Source organism: Podarcis raffonei, chromosome 11 (genome assembly GCF_027172205.1).
Source record: "Podarcis raffonei isolate rPodRaf1 chromosome 11, rPodRaf1.pri, whole genome shotgun sequence".
NCBI classification, from domain to species: domain Eukaryota; kingdom Metazoa; phylum Chordata; class Lepidosauria; order Squamata; family Lacertidae; genus Podarcis; species Podarcis raffonei.
Window position 1 is genome coordinate 62,294,194 of NC_070612.1, and position 18,544 is coordinate 62,312,737.

The 18,544-nt window shown below is 41.3% G+C and overlaps 1 protein-coding gene across 9 annotated transcripts in view; it reads left to right on the forward strand.

Annotated features, from left to right (window-relative positions):
* PRUNE2 (prune homolog 2 with BCH domain) overlaps positions 1-18,249 on the forward strand; it is a 129,334-nt gene extending 111,085 nt beyond the window's left edge. For 3 of the 9 annotated variants that reach the window (XM_053407729.1, XM_053407731.1, XM_053407736.1), the window contains 9 exons: positions 2,504-2,680; positions 5,648-5,750; positions 7,274-7,405; positions 7,676-7,762; positions 8,611-8,709; positions 11,095-11,130; positions 11,641-11,673; positions 14,910-14,957; positions 18,085-18,249. In XM_053407729.1, coding sequence (XP_053263704.1) covers positions 2,504-2,680; positions 5,648-5,750; positions 7,274-7,405; positions 7,676-7,762; positions 8,611-8,709; positions 11,095-11,130; positions 11,641-11,673; positions 14,910-14,957; positions 18,085-18,115 — 746 coding nt within the window. In that variant the 3' untranslated portion in view covers positions 18,116-18,249. Of the gene's footprint in view, positions 1-2,503; positions 2,681-5,647; positions 5,751-7,273; positions 7,406-7,675; positions 7,763-8,610; positions 8,710-11,094; positions 11,131-11,640; positions 11,690-14,909; positions 14,958-18,084 lie in introns of all 9 variants that reach the window. The other 6 variants (XR_008332656.1, XR_008332657.1, XM_053407732.1 and 3 more) reach the window with 6 other exon arrangements.
* The last annotated feature ends 295 nt before the right edge of the window (positions 18,250-18,544 follow it).

Below are 18,544 nucleotides of genomic sequence, written 5' to 3' on the forward strand. Positions count from 1 at the left end.
TTATGTGCTTTTTAGAAGCATGTTTAGTGGGACAGCAGAGCTAAAAATACCGCCCATTGTCATTCTCCCTCACCCACACATACTTAATCAGCATCTTTAAGCAAATGTTGTCACCTTCCAGCCCTTGTCCAGGCCCAATTTAAAAAGAACTACTTATATGGAACTATCTGTGCTCTGTGTATAGGAAGGCACAGATTGAGTTGAAGCACAGCTGGAAGAGGATGCACTGAGCAGTTGCTGAGGCAAATAGGAAGATGCAGTCATGGTGTCATTGGTATGTGCCTGTCAGCAGTGGCTTAACGGCATCTATTCTGCTTAGTTTGCAGCCTGCCTTCTCAACTATCAAACTCAACAGCAGCCTCCAGTTTGTGCACATTCCCTTGGCTGCCACTCGGAGGCAGCAGCTTGATGTTGCTGTCTACTGCTTGCTCAGGTCCACTGTACTTCCTAGGGATAGTTCTAAAACTGATAGATTCTCATCTCTGGGTCAGAAGGTAGCAACTCTGGAGTTACCCAGCAGTGAAGGTCAAGCTGGGAGGCCCTTCATTTGTTACTGTATGGCTGGCTGTGCCTCAGGAACTAGTCTTTGGGCTTGGAACGAATGCATCTCATACAGAATGAAGATTTGGGTACAGGAAGATAAAGCATCTCTACTTTTAATTGTTGGGTAGGAAAAACAAATTTGCCAGATTCAACTTATGACACATAGGTGGGCTGAAAATCTGTAGTTGCTGAAATTCTGTTGACTGCCCTTATACAAGCAGCCTCATCCAACTTTGCAGAGGAGATGTTGGCCAGCCTTTGGTGGCATAACATGTAGTTCCACTCTACACTAGCAAAGGTGATACAACCCTTTGATGATACCTGTGTGTGAGGTAATAAAAATTCTACTTAAGCCAATTTGCATGTGCAGCACAATCATGTGATACAGATCTCACTGAACAGTATCACTTTACAATGCAGCTGCAGGGATGCTGTGTTTGAATCCTCATAAAAACTGTGTTCTTGAGTAATGCATTATTTGTGCGTTTCATTCTTACCTGTTTTTCAGCATACACCCCCACCTGCAACATGAGTGCTATCATCCAGCAAGAGTTGCACTACATGATTTAGCTGCAATGTGTAGCTTGAGTTGAATTTAGGATTGAATATTTAGAAGCTAAAACTGCTATAAACATTGGCTATTCCCTGAACTGTATATTGGGAACACTCCATGAATTTTGAATGCTCTTCAACTGCAGCCTCTACCATATGTAGGCCCAACCTCATCTATTTTGTGGCTCATTTTCTGGGAACAGCCCAGTAAGTACGACCAGATAGCCAGATGTCCAGGCTGAATAAGGATAGCTCTGCAATGTGCCATATGTCTCCCCCCCCCTTCATACTAGTGAAAGAGCCAGCGGCTACTGTCAAAGGTTGGATCTACTAACATATGGCATACACAACCATGATCCAAACACTTTATTTTAGGCTCAAAATAATTGATGTCCAACTTAGTTATTTCATGCAGTAATGCACCGCTAATCCAAACCATAGATAAACATTATGTATTTGGCTCTCTCATCTGGGATTAGTTTTCTCAGTAATTGTGCAAGAAACAGTTCCATGTTGTTTTTATAAGCAAGGTAATAACTGGACGCGGGTGGCGCTGTGGGTAAAAGCCTCAGCGCCTAGGGCTTGCCGATCGAAAGGTCGGCGGTTCGAATCCCCGCGGCGGGGTGCGCTCCCGTTGCTCGGTCCCAGCGCCTGCCAACCTAGCAGTTCGAAAGCACCCCCGGGTGCAAGTAGATAAATAGGGACCGCTTTCTAGCGGGAAGGTAAACGCCGTTTCCGTGTGCTGCGCTGGCTTGCCAGATGCAGCTTCGTCACGCTGGCCACGTGACCCGGAAGTGTCTCCGGACAGCGCTGGCCCCCGGCCTCTTGAGTGAGATGGGCGCACAACCCCAGAGTCTGGCAAGACTGGCCCGTACGGGCAGGGGTACCTTTACCTTTACCTTTAATAACTGGAAGGGAAGGAACAAAAGTCAATCTAAAACAACTGGTCCAGAAGGAGGCCATTCTATTTTCTGAAACGCCATCTGTATAAAGGAGCACGCAAGTAGGAAGTTGACAACCTCAAATTTACCTCCAGACATTGTAATATTGTGTAATAAACAGTTTTACACAGTCCAACATAACACAGGCATTTTCAATGCAGCTGATGTTTCTTCTTGGATATTCACAAACAGCAGTGTCTGTATGGTTCAAACTCATTTGCAAGCTAAACCCATCACCCCTGTATTAAGTCATACTAAAACAGGAGTGTAGGTTTGATCATTAGTCTTTTAAAATTACAGGGCCATTCTGATCTTATTTTTTTTTAAAAGAGTTGAGAATAGTGTAATTAAGTTCATGGCAGGATGCCATGGTCTCATAAGTGAAAACATATTTGATGATGTTTCTCCAGATGCCAGTAATAACCTGCCACTTTATTCTCTCTTTCACCTGCCTCTGCACTCCTCAGAAGAGCAGCCGGCCATTAAGGAAGCTTCCCAAGAGGACTCTGAAGCAATCCCAGAATATACTGCTGAGGAAGAGCGAGAAGACAACCGGTTATGGAGAACAGTTGTCATTGGAGAACAGGAGCAGAGGATCGATATGAAAGCCATTGAGCCTTATAAAAGGGTCATTTCTCATGGAGGTAGGATTGTTCTAGTAGCATGGAACAAAAAAAGTCATTTACCCACCCCAAATAGAAAACAATACTCCTTTTATTAATATTCTTATCTCATAAGATCCAAATTTACATTAAGTTTTCATTAAGGAAAGAAACAGGCCTGGTTCTACATGCCCAGTTGATTGAGAGATCTATTCTGAAACTGTAGCAGCAATCTGTTTACCATTAATTTCTTTTATTCTATGTTTAAAACACTTCGTTTTCCAGTACTAGCTTACATAGTTACAAAGGAAAGGTTTAAGGAAGGAAAAAACTAGTTCATAGTGCATTTATAGACTTAAATATTGCAGGAACAATTGACTCACTTGTGTTGGTGTTCAAGTTATTTCTGCCTGCCAGTGAAAGTTGTGACCTTTACTCAAAGAACATAGCTACCTTTTAGATTTTTAGTTGTATCGCCTTGTGTCCTAAGTGAATGAACTCATTCCAGAGCAGTTTCTCTGACTTCATGTTGTAAGTGGATTGAGGATGACAGTCATCCTGTCCTCACTAGGTCACAACACGGAGATGCTGATGTACGCTTTTCAGAGAGCGAAGGAAGTAGAATGGAATTGGCTCCTGTGACCCCCCTCCTCTTCCAAGCATGAATCTGTTATGCTTTACAGGAGACAGTGAGGAGAACAGACAGAAGGACTAAGGCAGGAGAGTCAGTGTTCATCAAGCCTCAGCCCTGGAGACACTTTCCAGTCTTAGCTAGACTTCAGTCCTGGAACAAGTTGAGCTAATAACAGTATTATCGGCCATGTGCAGAGCATGACTGAGTAGCCATAACCAGTTCCACATGCCTGTTTATTATTGGGAAGGTCTTCAAGGCAAGCCTGAGAACCCGACAACTCTGATTTTAGCACCCAACTAATGACACAGGTGGCACTGTGGTCTAAACCACAGAGCCTAGGACTTACTGATCAGCGGTTTGAATCCCCACGACGGGGTGAGCTCCCATTGTTTGGTCCCAGCTCCTGCCCACCTAGCAGTTCGAAAGCATGTAAAAGTGCAAGTAGATAAATAGGTACCACTCCGGTGGGAAGGTAAATGGCGTTTCCATGCGCTGCTCTGGTTCGCCAGAAGCGAATTAGTCATGCTGGCCACATGACCCAGAAGCTGTACTCCGGCTCCCTCAGCCAGTAAAGCAAGATGAGCGCTGCAATCCCAAAGTCGTCCACGACTGGACCTAATGGTCAGGGGTCCCTTTACCTTTACCTTTAATGACCATAACAGACTGCATGAAATAATTAAAAAAATCCATTAGAGATTTTGAATTGCTTCCTGTTCTGTGTGACTAAAAATGTAATGCTGCACATAAACTTTTGGCTTTGCATGGGATTACAAAGTAAAACTATTAAAAGTGGGCTTGTGTAATTGTAGTGGCACATCTGCCAAAGTATGGCAGCCTCAGAGCCAATTAGAAGTAAGGGCCCATGACAGCACCATATGACAGCAGTTGCTTTGTGAGACCATGAAGATTTACTCATTTCTATTCGCAGGAAACCTCTTATACTTTACAAGAACCAGAAGTTGTTGGCTTTTAAAAAAATAAAATTGATATTATTTTTTAGTATAATCCATTCATTCACATTATTGTCTATTTTAATATGATATTTATTTGTACTTTCTTTTTATGAAATTCTTTATGCCTCAATGGATAATGAATTTAGAATATTTGCTCCTTAATACTATTTTCTGGACTGGTGAGTTTTATAAAGTTGTAGAAAGGTTGCCTTATTCCATCCCCGTCTGAGAAGGCTTGTTGTGGCAAAGCTGGAAAGCTTCTGCTATAAAAGAATTATTGACTTGTGGTAAGAGGAGAGGTTTTTTTAATTGGTGGTAGCAGTGTGGCCGAGTCCCCCACTTTGCAGTGCTTTAAAAAAGAAAAAAGGTATCCCATACCCTTGAGTACCCCCCAGAAAAAAGCACTGCCCAATCTGGGGTTGTTTTTGTTTTGCTTTGGAGTGGGGAGGTAGTGGAATGCAAAGTCATTCTTCAGCACCACTGTAATTTGTTGCAGATGCCTGTGATCTGTCTGCCATTTGAAATATCCATAGCACTCCTACACTAATCTCCCACAATGGGTCAGTGTGGAAATTTTCAAGGCAGGCTGCTCACAACTGTTCAATATGGACACTAGGTAAGCCCTGATGGGGGAAAAGCTGGGTTCAATCCCAGAGCAGGCTGATTATGGCCTTATTCTGCAGACACTTTTGAAGAAGATGGAACTTGGAGCTAGGATTTATTTTTATTTTATTCATTTATTAAATTTCTATACAACCCTTCCTCCCAATGGTGCCCAGGGTGGCAGCAACAATAAAGCAGCAAGACAATCCAATTAAAAATAAATTAGAGAAAACATTTCAAACTTTTTATAACTTTAGGAACATCTAAGACAAAAGTTCATTTGCAACTCTCTAGAATTGTATTCCTTAAACATATTTTGGATGCTTTCAGACTGTCATTATTTTCAGATGGGATTCAATCACATACCAGCAAATTTGTGTTGTACAATTACAGTTGATTGGGAGATTTTGCATAACAAATCTGCTTACCCAGAAAGATCAGACTTTTTGCAATAAGGAAAGGGATGCATTGTGGAATAATAGTTGCTTCGACACAATGCCATCTAACCTTCCCATTAGCAAATCAGAATGAAAGTTCATTAAATAACCCATGTTGTTTAATTTCCCTTCAAACAAATCAGGAATGAAGAAGAGGTCTGGAAGCATCCTTTGTGACTTTTCTTGCCCTATGCAAAGAATAGAGCTGTGACCTTTCGGGTACATAAGACCTGCTCTCATGCACTTTCTGCTCCCAGAAAATACAGAGTGTATGCATGTACACAGATATTCAGCAGTTGTGAGGCCGGCCAGGTTGCTTTCTCGAGATTGTGCAGTTAAGCATACTTTATGGGAAACAAATGCATTTTTGTTTCTTCCACAGGATACTATGGGGATGGTCTAAATGCCATCATTGTGTTTGCTGCATGTTTTCTGCCAGACAGCAGTCGAACTGATTACAACTATGTCATGGAAAACCTTTTCCTGTGAGTGATGAGGCATGAACAATGTGGTCATCATGCCTTTGAAGTTAATGCCTGCACTTGTGTTGTGATAGATATCAATCTTATTTGAGAGATAAGCTGAAGGTTTAAAAGTGACCTAAATGCATCAGAAATGTGTGTTCCTTTGTCATTTAATGCTTCCCTGTGAAAGACGTTTGGTTTGTGCACATAAAGCAAAAAGAAAAAGGGAAAAAAGAATTAGAGCCCATAGATCTGTATGCCTCCTTCCTGCTATTCTCCAAGGTTTGTAATATGTCTATGCTGTTTTGAGTTAGAATCACCCAGAGATGACCCATAATGACAACTCTTTTTCTCCTGCTTCACTACTGGTGATGGAATTTGTCCTAACTGAATTTTTGAGGGACTATTCATACATGACAGCTCATACACAAAGCCAGTGAATGGCATCTTCCAGCCTTTGACCCTGGTCCCATATATTGACATGGCGGCTGCTGCTCGTGACTTTTTCCTATTCCACTTGGGTAGTAGAGGAAAGGAGGAATGAGGAGAATCATATCAGCAGAGGCATGCTAGCTAAATTGCAAATGGGGCTTATGAGATTGCCCCCCCCTCAATGCACCTCAGCCCCACTCACTAAAATTCCTTCCTGCACCCAACTTATCATAAGTGGAGGAGCTATGGCAAAGTGACTCCTATGTCATCTACTCTTAAGTATGAATTCAGCCATTCTCTGGTTCAAATAAGGAATGGCTTCCTTGATCTCCATTTAACCTGCCAGTGCTGAAATAATAAAACTTCAGTCTCAAATGTTGACCATATTGTGGATTAAGGATGAGGCAAGTCTTCTGGTTGAATTTCCTGCCACTCATTGTGTCCTGGGGTTTCTACACTTATTTTCTGACTTTCCTCGCAATGGAAGCAGGTGTAGACGTTTCCCTGCTGTTTGTTTGAGCTCCCACTGTTCTAAAAAAATAAAATTAGTATGGCCCTCTTGGTTAAATATCCCACACACCTGTGTATGGTATCTGTGCCAATTTTGACGTGCGCCACATGTGTAGTTATTTAGCATATAAATGTAGCACATGTGGGGTTGGATTGGTACATATGATACTGCAGAGGGTAGCATGACCAGTTCACCCACACTGAGCTGAGTGTGGGCTGCAGGGGGCACTGCAACAATGATTTAGAATGGAGGGGGGGCGCTGCTGAAATATGAAAGCCCAAGGGCAGATCTACACTTTTCATTTATTACATTAAAAATTCGTTATTAAAATGTGACAGCAGATGAAGCCACCGGCAATGGGAAACTGCTGTTAAGCACTGTAGAACGTTAGTTTAAAAAATGTTTAGAAAACAAATGTAGATCCAGCCCAGGTCTGCCACTGACTACAGGAGCCCTATTAGTTAATAGTGAAATTTATGAAAACTTTAGCCATTGCTTATATCACAAGATTGTACTCTTTTGAAGAGCAAAGAATAGGTTTTGAACAAATTATTCATTGTCCCCCTCTCCTCACTCATTTTCTCTCTCTGTTTCCATTCAGATATGTAATAAGTACCTTGGAACTCATGGTTGCTGAAGACTATATGATTGTTTACTTGAACGGAGCCACACCAAGGAGAAAGATGCCAGGACTGGGATGGATGAAAAGATGTTACCAGATGATTGACAGGCGGTCTGTAGCTCATGGCTTGCTTTCTATCTGTTGTGTCTGGCTTGCCATACCTATTATTTTAAAGCCCTCTCCCCATTTCTCCTTCAATATACTAATATATGCAGGAGCTAGTTTCACACTTCCCACCAAAAGCTAGAGAAAAAGGGCATTTGGTGTGGCATGCCAAAAGTGCATGAATCCTGACTAGGGCAGAAGATGCACATGACCAAGATTTTTCTTGGGCAATATATATTGCTTTGAAGGCTTAAATGTGTTTCTTTTCAAACACAGGTTAAGGAAGAACTTGAAATCCTTCATCATTGTTCACCCCTCTTGGTTTATCAGAACAATTTTAGCAGTGACACGGCCTTTTATAAGGTAATAGTTCCAAACTCTTACAAGTGCTGAGATGGTGCCTGGTCAGAGGTCCTTCTAAAGCTGTTTTTGTTAACAGAATAAGAGAAATGGACAAGAAAAATGTTATGAGGGAAGCCATCAAATGGTTTATTCAAAATACCTCCAAGAGAAACTGTTACTGTGTGAAAGCTGATGGTATGCTGGTAAAAAGTGTGAGCTGTGAGCCAAGGAGTCCTTATCCTAATATTATCTCAGCAATGAGATTAGTAGTTGATTTAAGACAGGGTGTCCAGTTTGGCCTGAGAGGTCATTCCCTCCAAAACTAAAGCCAGCTGGAGACATCAGCTGATGGGGTTCTGTTCTGCATTAGGTGCATCCAGCAGTCACTCACAGGAAACTGGTGCATAGCCAAAGCATCACAATTTAATCTCCCACTCATCAACTGATGAGCATAGGGTTAAATCCTGCAGTGTGGTCCCTGTGGGGAATGTGCTGGCAAAGCAGAACCCTCCCTCCACCCTTGTGAGGAAACTTTTACAGGTGGGTGGTCCTAGGCCAAAAAGACTCCCCACCCCTCAGGTGAATCATTACCATTTAACCTCAGCCTTCCCCTTCTACAAAATGAGGGTAGCAATGTCAACCCACATTGCAATGCTCATGTGTGGGCTTCTAATCTCCATGATGCTCCTGTAAAAACACTAAGTATATACTGAAGATACAGTGAAGGAGTGTTCACATGTGAAACTTAAAAGTGATTGATTCAGCTTTTTGTTACTGAACATGGAAAACTATCATGGCACTCCGTATCTTGCATATTTGTGAATGTATCTTATTTAATTAATTAATTAATGGTACTTTTGTGTTTTCAGCTCAAAATTCAGCAGTAAGATAAAATATGTGAGCACTTTGGCAGAGCTCAGCGAACTAATTCCAATGGAATATGTAAATATCCCCGAAAGTATTGTCAAGTAAGTGAAAAACAATAAGAGAATAATAATTAGAAATGTTACCTTTATGAAACTAAATAATTGCTATTTTAGGGAGCAATCTTATGCTCCCAGGAAGGTAGGCCAAGGGGCTACTGTATCCAGTCGCCCTTCTGGGGGTGGAGAAGGAGGTGGATCCACAGAGACGTCTTTGTTACAGCAGCAGAAAGATCAACCGCCATCACTCTGGTGGAATGGGCTGGGAAAAGGTAGGTGAGGAAGACTTTGGACCAAAGACCCAAGCCCTGACATACTCCCACACACAAACCCATACAAGTGAGACAAACTACACCAGCCCTGGAGCTGCTGCCATACTTATTTAATGGAAGGGGGATTGTTCAAAACAACAGAGGGGGAAATAAAGCTTCCCCTGTTTGTCTGCCCTTGCTGGTGCAAGACCCAAAGGGTTCAGAGATAGTTCCTCTGCCATGGACTCTTTCTCTCTCTCTCTCTCTCTCTCTCTCTCTCTCTCTCTCTCTCTCCCCCCCCCCCCGCCTGCCGCACCTCCATGGGTACCTAGTCTGCAACACGCTCCCCATTCTGATCCAAAGGTGCAGTCAGGCTCAGGGGCTCAGTCCAGATTGGCAGCTCCACAACGGCTTTTTCTCTAAAATACATGTGGTCAGTTTATGAGTGTGTTTCCCCACAAGTGTGAACAGTGTAACATGTAGTTAGCTCTAAAGCATGAAGATATGAACTGGGTAAATGAACTTTGTTGTAGATTAAAATTGTGTGCAAATGGGAGCATCACCTCTTACATTATTTTATTAGAACTGATTTTGCACAGAAGCTAAGATACTGGGCTGTGAAGATGGAAGTCCCTGATTTAGATCTCACCCCTGCCATATAATTAATTAGGTGGCCTTAGGCAAGCAAACATTTTTCACTCTCTGTCCCTCCCACATTCTGTGTCTCAGGATTATTACTACTAGTAATAATCATGCTTTGCATTTACATAATAACATTTGTGTATATATATTGTCTCTCTTGACATATTTTTTTATAAATGAAGCTAGGAGAGCTCATAATTAGCTTGAAATATGTGGAGACTTCAGATTTTGAATATAAGTCCTGAGAAATATGGTGGAAAATAAGGAAGTTCTGTTCTGAAAATATTATCTTGCTAATTGTTGGGAAATAATAAAGTCAAAAGGGAATGATACCCAGAGATAGCATGAATGTCACAAATTAGGGTGTTCCATTAATAGATAAATCAGATTGAAAATTTGGAAGATAGCAAATTGCTAGTCTGAGGAAATTTAAAATCATAATACTTCCAAGGTTCTTATCGCTTTGGTTTCTTTGTTTCTTTTCCTACTGTACATATTTCTCGCATTGAAAAGTCCTATTCTTTATAAACAATAGCTATGTTGCACCATGTGGAAGACCTAGATTTGGCATGTTGCAATCAGCCTCCCTTCTCCTATCCCTATCACCTGACAGGCAACTAAGATGTCAGGTTTTTAAACAGACATATATTTAAAATGTACCCATCACTGCAGATGCTAAAGAGTTGAAATCCCCTGATTAAGGTTTAGAACATCATAATAAAAGATGTTGGGTAAAGCCCAAGGAAACATGATCTGATGATACATGGACATGTTTACATTTCATCTAAAGATTATCAATGTAAACAATGAAAACTGGGCTCTACTGAGGTGCTATCCTATAGGCATTAAAAGGGAGGTGGAACCAAGGTAGAAAGGCATATGGACCCACTGTTATACATTAAAATATCTACATCTGGTGCCTTATTTCTGAACAGATAAAGATTCTGGAAGTGTGGCATTTCCTCTGTTTGACAAATCCTTGGACAACCATATCAGGTGTTGAAATAATCATAACTTGTTGTTCTCGCTCCAAAAAGCTGGAATAACATATCCATTTCTGTGTGCATAGTGGCTCTGGATGTGAACATGCAGAGCCTCCAGCCAATTGAATAAGGTCCAAATGAGCATAACTGTGTGGATGCAAGTCCACATTTTGATACCATCTGCACTCACATCAGCAGCAGGTACAAAACCCAGCTTTTGCTTCCCTGTTGGTCCAAGAAGCATTTTTTCTACTGCTGCCTGAAGTTATAATCCAGAAGAGATTTTCAAAGACACAAAATCATTATTGGAATATTAATGGTATCTTGGGATTCTCTCTTCGGTTTGCAAAGCTGTGGTGGGGAAAAGAATGCATTCCATGCCATTTCCTTCCTACAGCAGGTTATCTCCCAAAACTGTACATTTAAACTAGCTGATGCATTAATAATAGGTTCCTTGTTCATTTAACTATAGAGGTGAAATACTTGGCATAAAGGTGGCAATGGCATATCATTTGACCTATGTTTTTGTCCTTCACCCACTTTTATCTTGAAAGGTATGAAGAAGACAGGTCCTTTCAGAGAAGAGTAAGGTAACACTCTTGCTCTGCTGCAGCTTGTGTTTATGTTTCTGACTGTGAGGAAGTGCGATGGGCTGACTATTACAGGCACAAAAGAACTCCCACAGCTCTGTATAATGGAACTCTGTTGATGAGTTCCATTGAGTTCAGCCTTGTTTATAACTAAAGAATGCTAAATTGGAAAAATAGGTGACTTTGCCTGCAGCTGCTAACTTAAATCTCGTTAGTTACAGCACTGTTGCCGTCTTTGTACAGCAATGCATGCCACAGACACCCATGCTCTGCTACCTTTATATGCCCACTTCCAGAGTAACTAAATATATGAAACATGAAACTGATAGGTCAATGACACCATAGGGAACTGAAGATCTATAACACTGGGGCTGAATTTTTAAAAAGCATGTACCTTGCTTGATCTTTGCTCTGCTTTTGGCCTGCTTCTGTCTTATGCTCTGCTCGCTTCTTCTTCTCCTCCCCCCGCTGCCCCTGCCCTGGAAACATCTGTAACTTTTATTCATGCAGACTGGATGAAGAGCTGAGGGAAGCATCAGCAAAGTAAGGCAGCATTCTGGTAATTAGTGGCGTTATATCTATTTCAAGGAAACAGTGCTATTTTGTACAAGCCTACTCAGTAATAATCCCATTGAGTTCAATGGGATTTATTCCAAGGTTGGTGTGTATCATTGAACTCTATGCACTTATCACTAAGCTCATTCAAAAATCACAGCCACACTTCATATCCTAAGCCAGCTTTCTCCAACTCGATGCCCTCCAGGTGCTTGGGACTACAACTTCCATCATCCCTAACCACTGGCTGGGGCTGATAGGAGTTCTCACCCCAAACACCTGGAGAGTACCAGATTGGAGAAATACTTGATAAAAATAGGTCCCATTGATTTGAGTGAAACATACCTCTTAATCAGATTTGCTGTGCTGATAGCTTGGAAAATGTTCCTTAAATAAACTGTTATTTTTACTTGGATTCCTTGTGGACCTGTGTAACACACACACACACACACACACACACACACACACACACACACACATATTTATACTTATTTACTTAGCTATGCAGATCTCTAATATAATATCTGGCAAATTGCTTGAAAATAAATACTTTGTAGGAAACCAGTTGATCCTGTTCACGAACTCTAAATCAAACTGAGACAGCTGAAGATCATTGGGAATTATCTAAAGAATACATTCTCACTGACCTCCAGGCCTGTCTTTTGTCATAGGTAGTCATCATGTGGTTAAGAGAATATAGCATAGTATTTCTTGTCACAAAGCCACAGATCATTAGATGCTGGTAACAACCCTGACACCTTTTATGTTAGAGGAAGTGGTTTGGCTATGCTTTGGCTGTCACAACTATTGCATGAGCTTTAGAAGCCTTTGTTTATTTGAGGGTAACTAATGATGCTGTTACAGAAGCTGTGCGGATCAAAGTCTACCTTTCCAAAAGCATAAGCGGCCAGAAGATTACTTTATTACACAATTTTGAGCTCTACCGCTAAGTTCTAAAGCTTGTAGTCACTTTGAATGGTGCTTAGAACTGGAGCGAAGCCAATCTGCAATCCTGTTTATACAATGTAACCCCAGTAACCCCAGCACCATTCATGATGATTACATATGACGTTTCCTGCATTACATCAACAAAGCTGGCTCCATGGTGGTTGGATGTATTGACAGTGGCACACAGCCACCTCCTATATTGTTGATGCTGCTTTGCCACATCTGGCCGGGGTGGCTAATATTGGTACATCAGCACCTGAGATTTATAGAGGGAAGCGTAATATTTTAGTGAATAGAAACTTTTTGGATGTAGCACATAGCCTTTTTTATGCATGCTTATCCAGAGCTAAGCGAATAGAATTCAGCTTACTCCCATGTGGGGGGACTCCCTGGTCCTGAATGGGGTAACTGTGCCCATAAAGGACCAAGTGCAGGACCAAGTATCCAGGGCAACTGTCTACCAGCTCCATCTGGTATGCTGGCTGAAACCCTACCTGCCTGCGCACTGTCTCGCCAGAGTGGTACATGCTCTGGTTATCTCCCACTTCAACTACAGCAATGCGCTCTACATGGGGCTACCTTTGAAGGTAACTCAGAAACTACAACTAATCCAGAATGCGGCAGCTAGACTGGTGACCGGGAATGGCTGCCAGGACCATATAACACCGGTCCTGAAATATCTACATTGGCTTCTGGTATGTTTCCGAGCACAATTCAAAGTGCTGGTGCTGACCGTTAAAGCCCTAAATGATGATAAAGGGTCTGGAAACCAAGCCTTATGGGGAATGGTTGAAGGAGCTGGGTATGTTTACCCTGGCTGGAAAGGAGAAGAATAAGTGGAGCTATGATAGCCATCTTCAAATATCTCAAGGGCTGTCATGTGGAAGAGGGAACCAGTCTGTTTTCTCCTGCTCTGGGGGGTAGGACTCAAACCAATGGTTTCAAGTGACAAGAAAGGAGATTCCGACTAAACACCAGGAAGACCTTTCTGACAGTAAGAGCTGTTCAACAGTGGGATGGTCTCCCTTGGGAGGTTGTGGATTCTCCTTCACTGGAGGTTTTTAAGCAGGGGTTGGGTGGCCATCTGCCATGGATGCTTCAGTTGAGATTCCTGTCTTGCAGGGAGTTGGACTAGATGACCCTTGGGATCCCTTTCAACTCAACAGGTCTATGATAAATGGCATTGGCCCTGTATACCTGAAGGAGTGTCTCCACCCCCATCTTTCAGCCTGGACACTGAGATCTGGCTCCGAGGGCCTTCTGGCAGTTCCCTCACTGCCAGAAGTGAATAATAATAATAATAATAATAATAATAATAATAATAATATTTATATTATTATTTATTATTTGAAGTTATAGGGAACCAGGCAGATGGCCTTCTCAGTAGTGGTGCCCACCCTTCCATCAGATGTCAAAGAAATAAACAATTATAGGACTAATAGAAGACATCTGAAGGCAGCCCTGTATTGGGAAGTTTTAAATGTTTCATTATGTTTTATGGGAAGTTTTTATTTTTTGATGTTTTATTATGTTTTTAATATTCTGTTGGGAGCCACCCAGAGTGGCTGGGGAGGCCCGGCCAGATGGGCAGGGTATAAGTAGTGTATCAACAACAACAACAACAACAACTTTATTAATTAGATACCACCCATCTGACTGGGTTGCCCTAGCCATTCTAGGCGGCTCCCAACGAAGTATTAAAAGCACAATAAAATATCAACCAGTGCTATTTTCTTAGAAAAAGAGGTGCCAGAACTCACCATGAACTTATAACTTATAATGGCAATGGAACCCACCTGAGAGGGGCGCGAACTGAATTCCAGTGAGTTCCAGCTGAAAAAAGACCTGGGTATAACCATTAGTAGTAGTAGTAGTAGTAGTTATTACTACTACTACTGCTTCTTCTTCTTCCAGGCAACTGTCTATAGGAATAAGTTGTTCATGTATTTAACCTTGCATACCCTTAAGACTTTTTAAAGTGGCTGATTCCAATGGGATAGCCATGTTAGTCTGTTTCAACGAAAAAAAGTGTCTTCTGGCATCTTAAAGACAATCAGGTTTATTATGGCATAGAGTTTTGTGGGTTCAGCAGGGAGGGCAGTTCTTTTTGCCTCTATAATCACTTCATGCAGCTGAGGAAGTGAACTTGGCCCACAAAACTTTATGCCTCGCCTCAATATATTTCTTATGTTTAAAATAAATGAATTACTTCCCTAACTGTCTAAAAAGAGGGTTGTGTGTGTTTTTTACTACTGTTAATTTCCACTTGTCTTCAGAGCAAGCTGTCTTTCAAATGAGCCAGAAATAACTTCAGTCCAGCAGGAGTAAGAATTTACAATTAATTATGGCATTATATTTCCATTTTATTTCATGATCATGCAGTGTAAGAGACGCTGAAGAACTGGGTAAACTCCAGGTGGTCTGTTCCAAATCCATATACTTACATGGTTTGTCTAGCTAGCTTTTTCTAGTGCTGCTAGAAAATAACTCATTATTTTTAAAAAATGCAATGGTACACTTTTAAATAATTCACGTTTTAAAGTGGTGCGCTATTCTGTGCTGCCCACATATGGGAAAGATCTCCAAACATCAGGTTGAAATGGTAAACAGGTTAGTCCATGAAACCTATCTGATTGACTTATAGAACACAAGTAAAATGATTTGCAGCATTCATATACTTTTAATGACGTCTTTCTAGAGTCTACCCAGTCCTCCTTCCAAAGTCTTTTCCATCCAGGTCTCTTCCCATTTGCCTGCATTTGTAGTTTGAATATCAAATGCTTTCTTCAAAAAAGCAGCTGCATTTTGCATGTTTTGAATTTCATTCTCTAGTTCAGGAAATAGCTCTCCAGAATAAGCGTTTACTTCTCAAGGTAAATATCAGCAATAAGAATGCACTTGGTTGTAGTTCTTTATTCCACATTGATATAGGATAGGATAGGGTAGGGTAGGGTAGGGTAGGGTAGGATAGGATAGATAAGATGTCATATTGTAAACAAACCAAAGCTCTAGGGCCCTAGTACAAGAAAGTCATCACTAAGCACCATTGAAATCAACAGGACAGATGAATTGTAACTAATTAAGACCCATTTATCTTAATGGGACGTAAGCACAACTTGCTTTAGGGTTGTAAGGTATAGATTCTTCTTGCTTCTCATTTTTGACAATGCATATAAATTTTATTGATTGAATTGGACACTGGTTTTTGTAGGGAGGGTGTGAATGAAATTTTTCTCTGTGCATCTTTGTAAAGTTCAGGCAATACTGTATTGGTTTGAATATACGCCTCACTTTCCCCCCAAATTCCGACCGTGAAAAGTTAGAAGTGTGGCTTATATTTGCGACCTTACGGTGTGCAGCCAGGAGCGCGGGGCAAACAGCGCCAGGAGGGCAGCAAAGTGTCGCCCGCCCTGTGCATAGTCCCCCGTCCTCTCCCCCAAGGCCGACGGCAACGCAACACATCTCCCCTCCCCAGGTATGCAGCCAGGAGCAGTGAGGAATGGAGCTGCTTATATTCAGGTATTTTTTCTTTTTTTCTCTCCCCCCTCCAATTTTAAAGGTGCAGCTTGTATTCAGGTGCAGCTTATATTCGGGCCAATACAGTATTTAAAAAGAATGGGCATACCATTCTTGTTGATCACTGATTATCCTGGATGACATTACATCTAGGAGTAGTTCATAAATAAAGACTACAACTCTTTCAGACTACCAGAAGAGTAAGGCACTAACTCTCCCCTATATATTGGTTTCTTTGTTTCTACTGCCTTGTGCCATAACCTCTCCCCACTATAAATTGGGGAGCTCAGTCTGGGTACCTGCATGCCTTCAACATAACATTCTACCATTGCTTCTCTTTTCTCTAGTGGACCCTATTTCTTTTTTAAATTCCTCCTTTACAGTAGCAACATAGGGAGAAGTGAAAAAGGGATAGCCAGAAACAACCAAACCACACACACAAACCACATGCGTAAAAATAAAAAGTTGAACACCATACCCTCCAACATGTTGACTCCCAAAACTGGGACACACGTCTTCCCGTCCATGCCCCACATGAGTCATGTGACTCATGCAAAATGGATGGTCAAACCATCACACAAGTGCTATAAAACAGGCAGTTACTCACTTTTATTTTCAGAAAGGTAACCTATTTAGACCGGCTGCTATCAGATTTTTCAAGCTAAAGGGTCATCCCAGCTACTTTTTGGGATCCCAATATGGATACAAGCATATAATAGTGATTTAGATATGATACACTCAAGTTTCTTGAGACGTATCTTGGGGCTCTCAAGTTCAATCAAGTATGAGACGATGTGTGCAGAACTAGGTATACACACGATGGAATATTGGGTGTGGGCCAGCACTATAAAATATGCATTGCCATTTCTGTTGCCAACCTTTGAATCGGCTCTCTGGCTTACTTAAGGACTTTTATAAATTCAGAGGGTTCCAACTCTTACATAGCAAAATCAGATCTATTGGTATTGACTTGGAACCCTTGTATAATTCAAGTGAGCAATATATCATAATATTCAATCAAGATCAAGGGACATTGAAAAACAAAACATTGAGTCAGCTGTAAATAAAATTTGCTCCCCCAAGTTTTATGGCTTAAATCCAACAGATAACAGGGTCACCTATATATAATTCCAGTCCAACGCATGGCCCAACGGAACATTTCCCCCTCATCTTTTGTCAAGGGCAGATATTTGTACATTCCCAGAAACGATAGACATTGTGGATGTTTTTTGAATGTGCCAGACACAGTAAAACATATTCTTTTCTACTGTCCATTGTACAACCAGCTATGCAAACATGTGCTATCCCCTTTTCTGGGTAGTCTAATATCATGGCACAATGAAAATATCAAATTCTATCAGTCTGACATTGACCTGGAAGGGTAGCTGAGTTTTTATGAATAGTATCTCTTATAGCGGTGAATGACACTATTTAGCGGGAAGAAACTCCAATGAAAACCCTTGTTATCACAAAATTTTATTTGTATATATTTTAAAATTTTATATATGCATGTTTTATTTACAATGCCTAATAAAGGTTTGGTGAAGTAGTATCTATGATCTCATCAAGTATATTTACATTGGTGTTGCCATTTTAATAAAACTATCCATCACAATATTACCTGAGTAATGTTTAGGAGTGCTGAAGTGTTGTGCATGTTTTATTCCTGTTCAATTGCATGTTTGTTCCTTTTGAACAGTTGACTCAAAAGAGGCTCCTGGCATGATTAGGGCATTCCTGAAGAAGGTGGGGAAAGGTGGGGAGAGCATTTTAATAGAGCCCAGGAAATGGTTGGGGTGTCTGGCTTGGGCCACAGGACAAACACCACTTGGGACTCCTATGAATGCATCCTGCCCTGTGCTCTTTAGAGGAAGATACATATGCACCAATAAATATATACCATACTAAATGTTTTCTTCTTTTGTTTCCCTAAAGGATTGACATGGCAGTGAAAGGAAATCCCTAACTTCCTTGGCAAAGTGCAGAAGAGAATTTTCATTTGTTTGGTGTGCCTGGGCCTCGAGGATGGGGACAATTTGGGTTTCTCGTTTGAGCACAATCCTCCAGGATGACACCTGTGCACCAGCCTCATTTCTTTTCATGAGGAGTTCCTGGTGGATTGCAACCTTTGTTCTCTGATCACTGAGTGCCATTCAGAGTTTTCTGAAGTAAAATAAAAATATATATGGAGGGCTGCTACTGCCAAATAGGCAGCAACGTGCACATTCGTTCATTTCCTTCAGAAGTGTTGCCTGCAATATGTATTTTTCCCCAGTTCTGAATTTTGCCATCAGTGTGCCTCATCCGTGATCCTGGACGTTTGATTTATTGTTCCATTTTGGCTTCAGCGTATTAACATATCTGTGCCAAGTTACATTAGAAATGTTAATTTCCC